This window comes from Nyctibius grandis, chromosome 2, assembly GCF_013368605.1.
Source record: "Nyctibius grandis isolate bNycGra1 chromosome 2, bNycGra1.pri, whole genome shotgun sequence".
NCBI classification, from domain to species: Eukaryota; Metazoa; Chordata; class Aves; order Nyctibiiformes; family Nyctibiidae; genus Nyctibius; species Nyctibius grandis.
The window spans coordinates 54,998,891-55,012,132 of NC_090659.1; the positions used below are offsets into that span (position 1 = coordinate 54,998,891).

Consider the following 13,242-nt stretch of genomic DNA (forward strand, 5'->3'; position numbering starts at 1 on the left):
TCTTTTCCCACCAGACAATTTCCAAAAAGCAGAGTTCAGGAGTAATACAGAAGATGCTCCATTTTGAAATGTGTGTCATCATTCTAGGAGTATATGACTCATGTCAGAAAGAAAAGTTTCTGTACTTTTTAGTTCAAGCCATAAGTATATACGTATATATCCATATCAGTTCTTATAGAAATGTCTGTGCAGAATTCGCCTGCACCCATGCAGAAGGCTGGCTAAGCAGTTACGCATCCGCATTAAGTACTCTGCTATTGCTTCATAACATACACACACAGAGTGTGTTCACTGCGTGTGGGTATACAAATTCATGTCTGTCGTGGGAGAGAGATGCGAGGCTTTGGGTGTTTGGCTGCTTTATAAATAATGAAGGAGAGCATCTGTCCACTGGTAAATGTGGGAGAAGTGAAATTGATATCACAGCTCCGCCAACCTTTGTAAGCACATGAGAGCTTCAGGGACTGCGCTAGAAATTCGTCTTTCTGAGTAAAGAAATACTTTCTTCTTCTCCTAAAATTTTCATCATTTTAGTTAAGGTCTAGCCAAGACTGAAGATTTGCTTGGTGTGGATTGACTTAATGTAGAGGAAGATACAGTTCTTTTGGGAAGCTGCTGCAAAAGATATGTCTTACCATACATTTCCTCACCTGAGGAACTTTGCTAAGAAGGTGCAAACAACTTTCTCCATGCTAAACTGTGAGCTAGGGAAAAACTGTTTAGAACAGCCAAGGAAATGTCAACAAACTGATTTTTCTGTTGAAAGTCAGAACGAAAACTGAAAAGAATGAGAAATATTTGTTAGAGTTCAAAAAGGGAGGAACTGTTATAAAATTATGTACCTACTTTGGTCATGGTATGGAAAGGGTTGTTTTCTTTTCTTGTCTATTTTCAGGACACCCGTTGTCAGAGGAAACAACGGTAGCTGCCCATTGATTGAAGGCCTGCCCGTTTACTCTGAAGGAAGAGACCATGCTGAAGCACCTTTTTAAGACGTCTTCCATTCTGAGCTTCAAAAAAGATCATATAACATGATCCTGGGTTTAAATAACAAAGATGAGTTTGAGGTGATTGTTTGCTTGGTTTTGCTGCCCTGGAGTTAGCTGCAGAACTGACCACTGGAAAGGCACAGTGCAGGAAAACGCTCCTGTGCTGCAATACAGTATTTCATGCCTGCGTAACCATCTAAGAGGTATCTTAGCTGAGTGAAGATCGCAAGAATCCTGAGATGATTTGACCTGTAATGGAGGGACACTTCTGGGGAACTGCTGAAGGACTTCAGCACAGGGCATCTGGTGTCTCTGCCCACACCTATCCCTGTCAAAGTCCAAAATGAACCACACTTGGACGTACAACCTGAGCTTTGGTGCACCTACAGATCCTGTTGAGCCAAGGCCTGGACTCTCACGAAATGGGCACACAGTAGTGGCTGTTTTTCTTGGATTTATCTTATTTTTTGGTTTCTTGAATAACTTGATTGTCCTCATCCTCTTCTGCAAGTTTAAAACCCTCCGTAACCCAGTCAACATGCTCCTCCTGAACATCAGTATCAGTGACATGTTAGTGTGCATCTCAGGCACTACCCTCAGTTTTGCATCTAACATCCATGGCAAGTGGATTGGAGGGGAGCATGGTTGTAGGTGGTATGGCTTTGTCAATTCCTGCTTTGGTAAGAGTTCCATGATAATTCTCTTATCTTATTCTTTTTAACACTGCTGCATGAAGCAACTTGATCAGTTCACTCACTGCTGCTCTATGGTAAACAGAAGGATGCTTTGATTGCCTTCTTACGGTCAAACACAAGTGAGATGCATGGTTTAAAACATTTTAACAAGATACTTTATGAAAGAGTAGCATAGATCTGATAAATATTTCCTAACATATCCCATTTTTTGAAATTACTTGTTTTCAAGAGCTAAAAATGGCATCTAGAAAGAGGCAAGCCACTGGAAGGAGTTTAAGTGTATGAACATATACAATACTTCCCTCTTTTTCAGGAGAATCTGTGCCAATGCTGAACTTCAGGCCCTTCAGTGCTGCTTCTGTCACGAACAAAGCCTCCTGAAAGTACTGCATTTACCATTTGTAATTGTCTATCAATCTATAATATGAATTCCCTCATCCCAGATAATGACAGTTTTCATCATTAGATGCTTTCTGTTCTCCCCCAAAGCAAAATCTTTATTTTAAAATCACATGCTTGCAGAGTCAATAGCAAATTAAGCCATAGGAATAGATTTGTCAGAAATAGTCAAAGTGTGCATCAAAGCCATGGTAAAACAGTGTTCAGTGTTCTTCTCCTGTCCAGACAAAACTTTTCCTGCAACCAGCTTTTGCACTGCTAGATTCAAGTGTTTTAACTGAGAATTATTTTAATTATTAAAAAAAAAAAAAAAAAGATAAAGGAGAAAGCACAGTCAGAGGGCAGCCTTCGTCCCTCTAAGGTGGCCTGTTGCTTTAAGAGTTACATCACCAAGCAGTCACCCTTTCTGCATTTATTCCTATGTTCAAAAAAAGGTCCACTAAAGCATAAACTGGCCAGGGGGTGTACATCTAGATGTGATCCTTATCTTGCCCAGACTGGGGGACCTGTCACAGCTCCTTCTTGCTGTACTTCCTTGCTTTGGTGCCTCCAGGCCACCAGGACCGGACTGAGCACATGCCTGGCTCTTCTCCCACCCTGGAGCTGCAGTGCGTCTCGTGCAGGCGCTTTGGCCCGATAAGTGCTCCTGCACTTGATGTAGAGTCAGGCTGTGGATCCAAACCCACATTTTCTACCTGAATAATAAGCTCTTGCTACTAATAGTGTGGTCTCTGGTACCCTTCCCTTCCTCAAACGTGTGCTCCACTGATGACACTTAACTCAGCCTGGCATCTTCCCCAGGGAAACTGCTGCTTTGCCCAAAGTGAGCTCTCAGGAGTTTGCAGTGTTGTGTAATACAAAAGCACTGACTTTGGCCATCCAAAAATAGACCCCATTATCAACAATACCTTGGCTTGTTTTGGCAGGCTGGTTTTGGTTTGATCTGTGCGGAGCGGAACGACGTGTCTTCTTCCATGTTTCATTTCCATTTTTGTGAACGTTATGAATACCAATATTTCAGTAACTAGTCTTCTCAGGGAGAAACAGGTTAGGACTGTTTTTTCTCCATCCTTTGATTTAGCCTCTTTATTATTTAGGGGTGGGATGGAATAATAGCATTTGAAGGGAGGGGGAAAAAGGTGTGTGTTTAAGGATCCTGCTGCTTTCTGTTAGGATACATGTGTGTTACCACACCGGTAACTGTGGAATTAAACCAGAAAATGGGTAAGTTTCTCCTGGGGTGACTTGCTTATGGAATATTTTTTCTAAGTCAGATCTTCTGTATAAATCGGATGGCAGGAGTGCAGATTTCTGTGCTATTCCGATACCTGCGTTCGTGTGAGAGTTTCTGGTATAATTCTTAAAATGGATTAGATCATCAAGGAACAAGCAAGCAAACAAAAACATAAAACCCAGAATGCTAAAGGTGACCTCAGCTCCTCTAAGTTGTGTTGGTGCTGTCAGCAGAGTGTCCTGGGCAGCTGAGGCAGCCTAAATGCAGGTAGTTATTGAACTGTGCACATGGAAACTTCTCGTGACATTGTTAAAAAATATTCCTTTGTAATTCTTTTCTTGAAGTCTTGCAGCACTCACAACGTTTTTTTCCTTCACTAGTGTATATAAAGGGCATACTGGAGAAGTTTGCTTGTGGAGTTGTAATTAAAAATATGGAAAGTAATATGAGTAAAAGCAAGTAATAATAGCAGGCTGCGTAACATTTATATGTCTGTATGGATAGATTGCATCTGCTGATAAAAACCATTAATCAGGTTTTTTGAATTTTTGTAGTCCAAAGTGTGCTAAAAAAGAGATACTGTACGTGTGCAGTGTGTTGCTGGCTTTTCCAGGTCTTCATAGCACTCGAAAACAAAATACTTAGGTGTACAATTTTTTTTTTTTTTTGCATTCAGTGTGTGCTCTAAGCATCACAGACTGAACGAGGATCCATTGCATCGTTAATTTTTTTTACGGCTATTGGAAAGTGACATGAGAGAGTTGTGAGCTTTTTATTGAGACTTGCAGGTATTATTGCTAAAAGAGAAAACAAATAGCATCTCATTCATGGCAGGATTATTTTCCTTATCCTCTGTGGACTTTGGAAAAATTGTATAAAGCTTAATCAAAGTGATTCAGAAGCTCAGGAGGTGAATAATCAAGTATATTCTGTGTCATAAGCTGGTGGCTTAAGACCTCGCTGAGTGGTGCAGTGTAGTTACTGAGGATAAGGAAGCTCTTTGTCAGGAAGAGGATTTTTTGACACCTAAGTAGTCCAGTTTAGGTCACAGTCTTTGGCCGGATCACTGTGACTGTCTTGTTAGTGGCAAAGCCAATTAGATTTATAAACATAAGTGCAAAAGCCACAAAGACTACAAAATACTGTATGAGGCTATGATATAAAAGGAACATGTAAGAACACAGAAATGGCAAAACTGTGTAGGCTGGGAGGAGAACATTTCTTTGTCTTATTTACACTTTCCTGCAATCCATTAGTTGTTCTTTAAAAAAAATTATAGACTTTCTATTTGCTACAAATCCGCTTACTCTCCTTTGTGCCTCATGTCTGATTTTGGCCTGTCAAGGCTAAGAGGAATTGTCTTAATGGTCAGGGTCCAGAATAGAGTTGCATAGTAGGAAAGGTAATTAAGAAGAATTGAAGTTCAACATCAAACTTTGTAAGAATAAACGCTTCAATATTCTTATCTGTCCCTTTTTTTTCTCATGAGGTAGATCCTACCCTACTAGGATAAACATCATTACAGAGCCAGGATTTTGGATTTTTTAAACTGCAGTATTTTCCTAAATGATGAATAAATCTTCGTGACTGAGTATTGGATGATGTGTAAAACACACCTAAACCAACTTCACACTGTTAAAATATATTAAAATGCAATTAATTTTTAAAAGGCTTGTGAGAAGGACTGTATTTTAGTGGTTCTTTTGTTCCCTCCCACTTTGTTTTGTGATGCTATGAAAAGGCTTCTTCCTGTTTAAAACCAAATTGAGAGTGAAGGTATTATCCCCCAGGTCTGTGGCCTGGATGAAACCTGAGCCAGCGAAAGTAGGAAGCTGAGATGTGTTTCAAATGTAAATACATGGCGAGTGATCACTCTCTTTTTCTCTGAAGTGTCTTACCTTTTTTAAAAATTACATAACTGTTGCCCTGGGAGGTGATCTGGAAAGCAAATCTGATTCTCCTCCCAGCAAAGTTGACAGTGCAATGTACCCTGATGTCGCTTACTGTGGAATTGAGCTGTAAATTCTTTACTGGGCAACCCATTGCCTACCCCAGGCACTTTAAAAGCGTGACCCAAGAACCAGCATCAGGGGGGTACCATGGCACAATATGGACAAAGTATATGTGTTTGGTCTAGTTACTTGCTTGTTTCCACACATCTGCTTTGTGATTTCAAACCATTCACAGAAAGCAGAAGGTTTAGAAGCTAATGGGAAGTGCAGATGCTGATCAATAAGCATGTAATGGGAATTTTAAGGAGAACATTAAATATCATGAGACCTGCTATAGCAGTGTAAGAGCTGTTGGGTCTTGATCTGGGGGAGCATTAGGGATGGAGCTAGAGGAGGAACAGCATGGGCTGTTCCCTGTTCCCATCGTAAATGATTTAACCTTGGTGCTTGTGCATGTTTGCAGCTCCGTCTACTAGGTCACTGCAGTGGAAACTGCATCTGTCACTGACTTGGGGAAATGGATGGATTTGCTAAATTTGCTCCCATTACCCACCACTTAGCCACAGTTTGACAGGCTCACGGTTATACATTTAAGCAAACATAGAAAGGGACACAGGGACAGGACACATTTTCCCAGCTGAACTCTGAGTAAACATTGCAAGCAAGCTGAAATAAGAACTGTTAAATATATCATGAAATAATTAAGCATTAGATTTTAATTTAGGAAAAATACGTTATTTAGTAACAAACTCCCGTAGAGACCATATATACACAAAGTGATATGCCATCCTAAGATTAAGTTTGTCATGCAGCTTTGACTGTCGCACACGTAATCTCTCCAGTGCCCTATTACACACTTCAGATCTCTGGACAGATGAAAACTTTCAGAAGCATTTAATCTTTTCCCAACATACTTCACTAATGTAGCCTTCCCAAACATGTAGGACAGGCAGAATTTGGGCTCAGATGACTTTTGGAGTTCTGTTTTCAGAATCACTACTTTATGCCATGCCATAGCAGGATTAAATATGAAATAGATTAATACATATGGGAAAGATGAAGCTTTCTCTGGCTCAGGAAATCCAACACTAGATTCTAGTGCTGGAAAAGTTTCAAGGCACATTGCTAGCAAGGATATTTTTCCTCAGCCTTCATGGTAATTACCTGGCAGTTTACCTGAGAAGTTGACTCCAGTATTTCATTTGAAAAAATGGATTCAGATTAGTGTTGTGTAAGTGAACATGACTATGCAAGAGGACACAGAGATGCCTATGCCACGTGAAAGCTGTGTGATTCGAGGCCTTGTCTTCCCGTACAGGGTCCTGTGTTTGTGCTGGACACAGGAGAGGACTACATTCTTAAACCTGTTCTAACTGAAATAAGGCATGTATATGTGTCTTTATATCCATTGATAAACGAAGTTTTATCTAAATGAGGACTTTAAAACTAATCTTTTTAGAAACCCCGTAGTACTCAACTATATGGGCAGATAATCTTTTCAGTCACCTCAAAGCAGTTACTGATTTATTACTTGTAAACTGCCAGAAAACACACTGAATGAGAAACGGAGCTGCTCATGATTTAGTTTTAAAGTTCAACTGCCTTGTGAACTTAAAGGAATAATTTTCTTCTTAATCTTTTACCTTGATTTTATATGCTGTGTCTTAGACTCACTGCACTAAACTAAGGTACTTAAATTTAGAGTACAGACTTTTAACATGCTGGAAACTCTTTGCTTGCAAGATGCAGTTGAGATTTCAGGTGAAAGGAACAGCTCTTCTGTGAGAAGATACATTTATTTCCAGGAGTAAAGACATAATCTCCCTTGGCTTGATCCTACAAGAGCTCAAGCATGAAGTTTTCTGAGCCCTGATACAGCAAGTAGTCACCTTCCAGTGCAAAACCACTCTTAACAGCTCCTCACCTGCCCACTGAACATGGATATCTCCTTTACCAGTGGCTTTGGGATGGGATTAAAAGCGATATTTCTATAAATAAAGCTGATAGCATGCACAACTAATCAGTCATGTTTAGGAAAATGTAGTTGTGCATCAGGCCCCAAAAATGTTCTGTTTGAAGTGCGTAGACTCTTCTATGCCTGCAGTCAGCGTGACCCATGCAAGCTTTCCTCGGTAGTGGCTCCGTTTCAGAAATACTCCGCTGTTTCAAAGAGAGGGGAGAAAAAAAGGGGCCTGGCTAACAGCAATACGTCAAAGGTGCTTACAGTTCTTTTATCTAAAAAAAGAGAAATTTTGTCATTTCCTAGAAGGCTTTACTTATTTTAATACAGTGTTACAATTGATGTTTTGTCCTGATTTTTTCCGCTTAATTACAAGCACCTGATATGCATTAGATTGTACAGTAAATGGAAACACAAAATTACTTATTCAAGAGATGCATAATCTGAATTCCTTTTTGGCATCCCATCTCTAGGGAAACTGAAGTTAGTCTGCTGTTCTTTTTATTTAAATAATTAATCAATGAGATAGTGGTATATTATTAAATGTACTCCTGAGGGCCATATTTACATGGAAAAATGAAATGTTGAACCCCTTAGAGACAGATGGGAATCATCTGACTAAAACCAGACATTTTCCAATCCCCCAGGCTTCTTTTATAATCAATTGAAAAACAAATTTGTACTGCCAGCATGCAAATTGTCTGACATATCTGAGATGTTCTCTTCAGGGTAATATGAGCTGTGCCCTACAAGTGCCCCTTTATCTCCACCAGCTATGAGAGGAGCCCACTCTCAGCCATAGACAGTTGCTCTGTACCTCTCTGGAGTCATGAGATGACCCTCCCAACCAGGGTGCTTATTGCTGCTTTTGACGTTCTGTCATTTTCTAACTTCTGCTTATAATTCCCTCCTCACTTCAGTGTCCTCTTCCTGGATGTTGGCTTTATTTCTTAGTTTATTTCTAGTTCCTATAGACATTAAACACTGTACAAGTACTGTTGTCCAAGAGTGAGTATTTGGAAGACATCTGTTGTGTTTCCATGAAGAGATGCCCAAGTCCTCTTTCAGAACTTGAAATCCCACATTTGTCACGTAGGGAAAATGCTGTCTGCTCTCCCTACAGATAATTTGTAGAGCACAAGTACTGGGCTTTTGTGTGCAATTTGAGTGCTTGAAGCAGGGAGTCAGCTTGGGCATAAGTTTTGGAAAACCTAATAAAGGAGGAATCATGGCATGCAGAGAAAGTGGAAACGGAAGACCTAATGTGGTGCTTTGAACATTATTCTTGAAATCAGAGACTTCACTCTGGTAGGTGCTTTAATACCAGTTTAGGATCAGAGAAGCTTTTGCCTTCATTATGGTAGAGCATTGCCTGAGGTCTCATTCAATTTGCCCATGTGTTTGAGTCGTTGCAGACCATGGGTGTTGATGCTAACAGTGTTAGGTCAGATCCCGTGGTGTGCAGTCAGTGTCTGTATTACCACACATGGTTGTTTCTCCTTCCCCTGGTCTGGGCAGCCCCAGCTGAGCCCCATCTCTATGCCATACTGCAGTGGGACTGTGGGGTGCACCAGAAACCCCCCACTTCCCTCCTCCTCACCCCTCCCAGCTTTCAGCACAGAGGAAATTGAAGCACATGGCTCAAACAGGAGCTGGAACGTGCTCTGAACAGGTCGCTGATCCCCAGGTGCCCTCAGCACGCACCAGCAGCCACATGTAGATTGAGTCATCGTATTTTCCCTTGGCTGCCATCCTTAAAGTTTGCTGCTGTGTTTTGTTGTATGATGATCTAGAGTCTATTTTCTTAATGCCTGACCAAAAGAAAACAGCAAAAAACATGCAGAGATTCGGTAACTTCTTTGCCATTTTTTGTGCATAGTTGTAAGCTGTCCACATATAAAAATTTTCTGCCTATGCCATGTTTCTGTGCATATACAAGTGACTACAAATTTCTGCCAGTGTTTGATGCTTCCTTATTGAGCATCGATTCTTGCAGTTCAGTTGCATACACTTTTGGTTCTGGGACATCTCTCTGTGTAGTTTATACTGCCTAGAGCCACATGTTGCAGAACACTAAGGACTTTATATGAGGAAGTACACAAATAACATCACTTTACATAGAGACCTGGAAGAGGAGCTTAAAGGCAAAGACCACATTGGATTTCTTGCAAAGTTATCCTGATGGTGAATTGAGTCTAAAAAGTCATGGCTGTGAGCTGTGTTCAAGATGATGGAATAACATTTCTGTCAGAGTTAAGTTTAATCATTTGCATTTGCAGGCCCTTTTCCCTAATCCTGGGTCATGGGGTTAATCCAGGCAACGCTATGTCTGATGTCGGTTTTCTATTACTTTAGAAGAAAGCAGAAACCAGCTGCACTGGTAGTCAGGCCATACACATGTGAAGAAATATGCTATTAAAATGTATCTGGCTTTCTGGTCCCTCAGTGGGTAAAATGAGATAAACAGGAGCCCAGTAAATAAGCAATATTCAATCCAAAAAAGTATATTAGAGAGCAATGGACTTTGCTTGTGAAAGGCTATTAAATCATATTCTGTTTAACTATGTGTTTAATAATCTCTAGTAACTCTTAAGACTGTCTGCATGCTGATACACCTGAACAGAATTCGATCATTTTTTTGAAAACTTTTAAAGTTCCCTTGTAGTCCCTGAAGTATACCAGAGTGAGGATATTCCCTCTGGCTATTTAAACCCAAGTTGTATACCTAGTGGCTTTTTCTTAACTGATGATATTCATTTTCTATGTCCATTTCTTTTTAGGAAGCATTTAAGCAGAATGCTACATCTTCCAGTCTAGTAAGCAAATGTATACTTAGAGGCTTTTCAGTGATAAAAGGGATACAGAACCATTGGCCTAGTTCCAAATAATGACACAATAATAGGTAATAACTATCAATTCCATTTTTTTCCCCCTTTTCTCAGCCGTGGCCAATGCTTCACACTTAAGGTAATCACTAGCGTTTTTTTTTTTATTTTTTTTTTTTCTGTTAGTATGTCTGTCACTTTTCTGATTAGAAATGTCTATTAAGATGAGAAAATAATTTGCTGTAGTCTGTTAAAAGAGTGTGTTGACATGGAAAAATAAGTTTCGTCAAAAGATGGAGCTATCCTGTTCACATTTGTATTTTTCTGGGTATCAACACTAGCCGATGGTAGCCGAGAAACTGTTTCTGAAACCGGAGAGTCAGTAAATGTCTAAGAAATTAATAAACTACAGCCTCTATTGATTCGCAGACCATTTATTGTTTCTGTTGATTTCACAGCTAACATGATTCGCTACTTAAATAATCCCAATGCCTCCTGTTACTGGAAGGTTTGTGGGTTTGGTTTTGCTGTGGGTTGTTTTGTTTCTTTTTTTTTTTTAATGCTAAGTCAAAATGACCTCTGTCTGCTGTAAATTTTTCCATAATTGATACAGGCAGGAGGAACATTTGATATCTGCAGACAGTAAATGCAAAGGAGCACTGCTCCAGGTAGCCGCTTCCTCCCCTTGACACCCCACTGTTACTTTTCTGTGAAGTGTCCTTGTGCTTTGACTCCTGAGTGGTTTGGGACCTGGTTACCCCTCTCTCTTCCCATGCCCTGCTGGCCCAGCACAGATCAGGGGAGGCAGATGAGCGAGCGTTCACCCCGTCCAAGGGTGAAGCCTCAGATTGCCTGGGGCTCCTCAAATCCTCTCTCATCTCTCAGTGGTCCAGATGTTAATGCCTCTAATCAAGGTCACCTGGGCACCATCTTTAAAACTACTGTGTTATAACAGTGCCAGACTTCATGTGCTTCAGCTGAAGGTTTCTCATGCCAGCTACCAGCATCAGGATCTATTGCTCTGGGCAATTTCCGCCAACAAGTCTTCCCAAAATGTGGTAAAATTACATTACTTCTCCTGTTTGTGGTTTCTTAAACCTGTTTCACAGACAGGTGCCAGTATGTTGGAAATGCAGTCTCATCCTATGGTCAGATGCAAACTTTTGCTGTTCCTTATGAAAGTATAGCAGCCACAGTGCAGAAGGCTAATGACTCACTGGGGTAAGCTGTAAATCTTTACATATATTTCGCAGTGTTTTATTAGTGGCAGTTGTTCACTATGTGCTAATTTTCTAGTGTTGTTTATCAATTGTATTTTCTGTTCTGTTTCTTTTTTTTCTATTGTTCTGTTGTTTCTATTGGTTTCACTAATGCAATCCAGAGCAGAAATAGCAGATAACTATGGGAAGAAGGGGTCAAAGTGAACAGGCCTCAGATGAGTCAATAGATGGGAACTGTTTTATGCTGAATTATTTTTGTAGAGTTTTATAACAGTAGAAGTTTGTTCAAGACCAGATAACTATCAGAAAAAAAGGGCAGAAAAATGCAGACTTGATTGTGAAAATTTTTCATAAGGAATAGTTTGATCATTTTTAAAAATCAACAGCAATGTAAAACTTTGCTTAGATTAGGACTCTTAACAATTGCTAATATTCAAAACCATTAATTAATTCACATACGTGGCATTTTATTGCTTGGTATCTAAGTGTTGTCCGAGTCTAGTACAGACCTCTGAGATACAGTACTGAAATAGCACACTAACATCTGGTAAGATTTGCTTTCAGCTAAGAAATGGTACAAATTTTACAAAAACATAGATAATCCCCTTTAACTTGCCTTATGAAAATTTTAGAACACACAATGGTTGAAGATGGTTGGGTCTGCATTAGACTTAATTCTTACGTGCGTATGCACACTGAAGCATTATTGTTTGCCAAATTTACAGTTTGTGAGTAATTTCTGTTCTGCGTTCAGGCTGTTTATGAAGTCACTGGGGGATCTCTTTCCACTGACATGTTTAATCACCCGAATGAAATTATACAAGGTGCCAGCGTGCTGTGCAGCAGGCAGCACTAGGCAGAGTATCCTGGACAAGGGATCTCGCGTGGTGGTCGGGAGCGCTGCCTTCCCCTCCACCTCTGGCAGCAGAGTGAGCACCGCACGGGGAGGCTGATGGCCATCCCTGTGGCTGAGCCGTCCGTCTGCCCCAGTGTGAGTTCAGCAGAAGTTAGTTAGAAACAGTTCTATGGTAGGAAGTGATAGCTTAGGTATGAGGACTTACAAATTCTGCCTCTTAATGAAAGGGTGGATTATCTACATGGTATTTGGATGTGTATTATGTATGGGTTCTGTACACTGACTATGGTGCACAAAGCAGCTCTTATCCATGCAAGCCTTTATAACAAATCCCAGCAGTTTGCCTTAATTTATCCAAACTGCCAAATTTTGATCTGTTTTTGGTCTGCTCTGTTTCCAGAGAAAGAGCGTGTAGCAGTGCGAGAGGGACGAGGTTCAGCAATGGCTGCATGAGGATGTCGAGGATTGCTTTATTGTGTGTGCTTCTTAAAACTGAAAGTGTGTTTCTACTTAATATCCTTGTGAGAGGCAAAGACTGCATCAAAGGAGTAGGATGAAAGGCTGCCAGATAAATAATGCCAATCAGGATTTAAATGGGCTTTTTCTAATGGGTAGAAAGCAAGTTATGAGGCAAGACAAAGCCATAGCTTAATATTCTTTGCGATAAGAGCAGTAGACATACCACCATCTGGTTTGCTCCATGTAAGTTTTTCTCTATTGGTCAGTGCATCAGGGGATGTTTAACAAGGAATTTGAGGATGAGAATGAGAAGGAGTTTTACAAGTGGTAATATCTTTTCTGGGGTTGGGGGCACTCAGACCTTTGGGAAACATATTAATAGTAGAGACAAGCAGGTAATGGCCTGTTACTGTGCTGTAATTGTTTCTTCTTATCATTTCAATAACTAAATAATAGTTGTACCTTGCAAAGGGTTGTGTATATGCATACTAAGTATTTGCCATTCAAAAATAAGTTGCCCAGCTATGCTTCTAGAATACTAAACTTAAAGTTAGGATAACTTTCAGCATCCAATGAGATTTTTTCAGTACGTTGTCCCAGCAGCCTGTGATTTGTGGTATAGGGACTTCGTCCCTGAAGTAATACTTTTGAGT

General features: G+C 40.3%; 1 protein-coding gene across 1 annotated transcript in view; it reads left to right on the forward strand.

Moving 5' to 3' along the window:
• The first annotated feature begins 1,323 nt into the window (after positions 1–1,323).
• Positions 1,324–13,242, forward strand: part of LOC137677742 (pinopsin-like) — a 99,010-nt gene continuing 87,091 nt past the window's right edge. Inside the window, exon 1 of the mRNA XM_068425286.1 lies at positions 1,324–1,669. Within this exon, the coding sequence (XP_068281387.1) occupies positions 1,333–1,669 (337 nt within the window). The 5' untranslated portion in view covers positions 1,324–1,332. The remainder of the gene's footprint in view (positions 1,670–13,242) is intronic.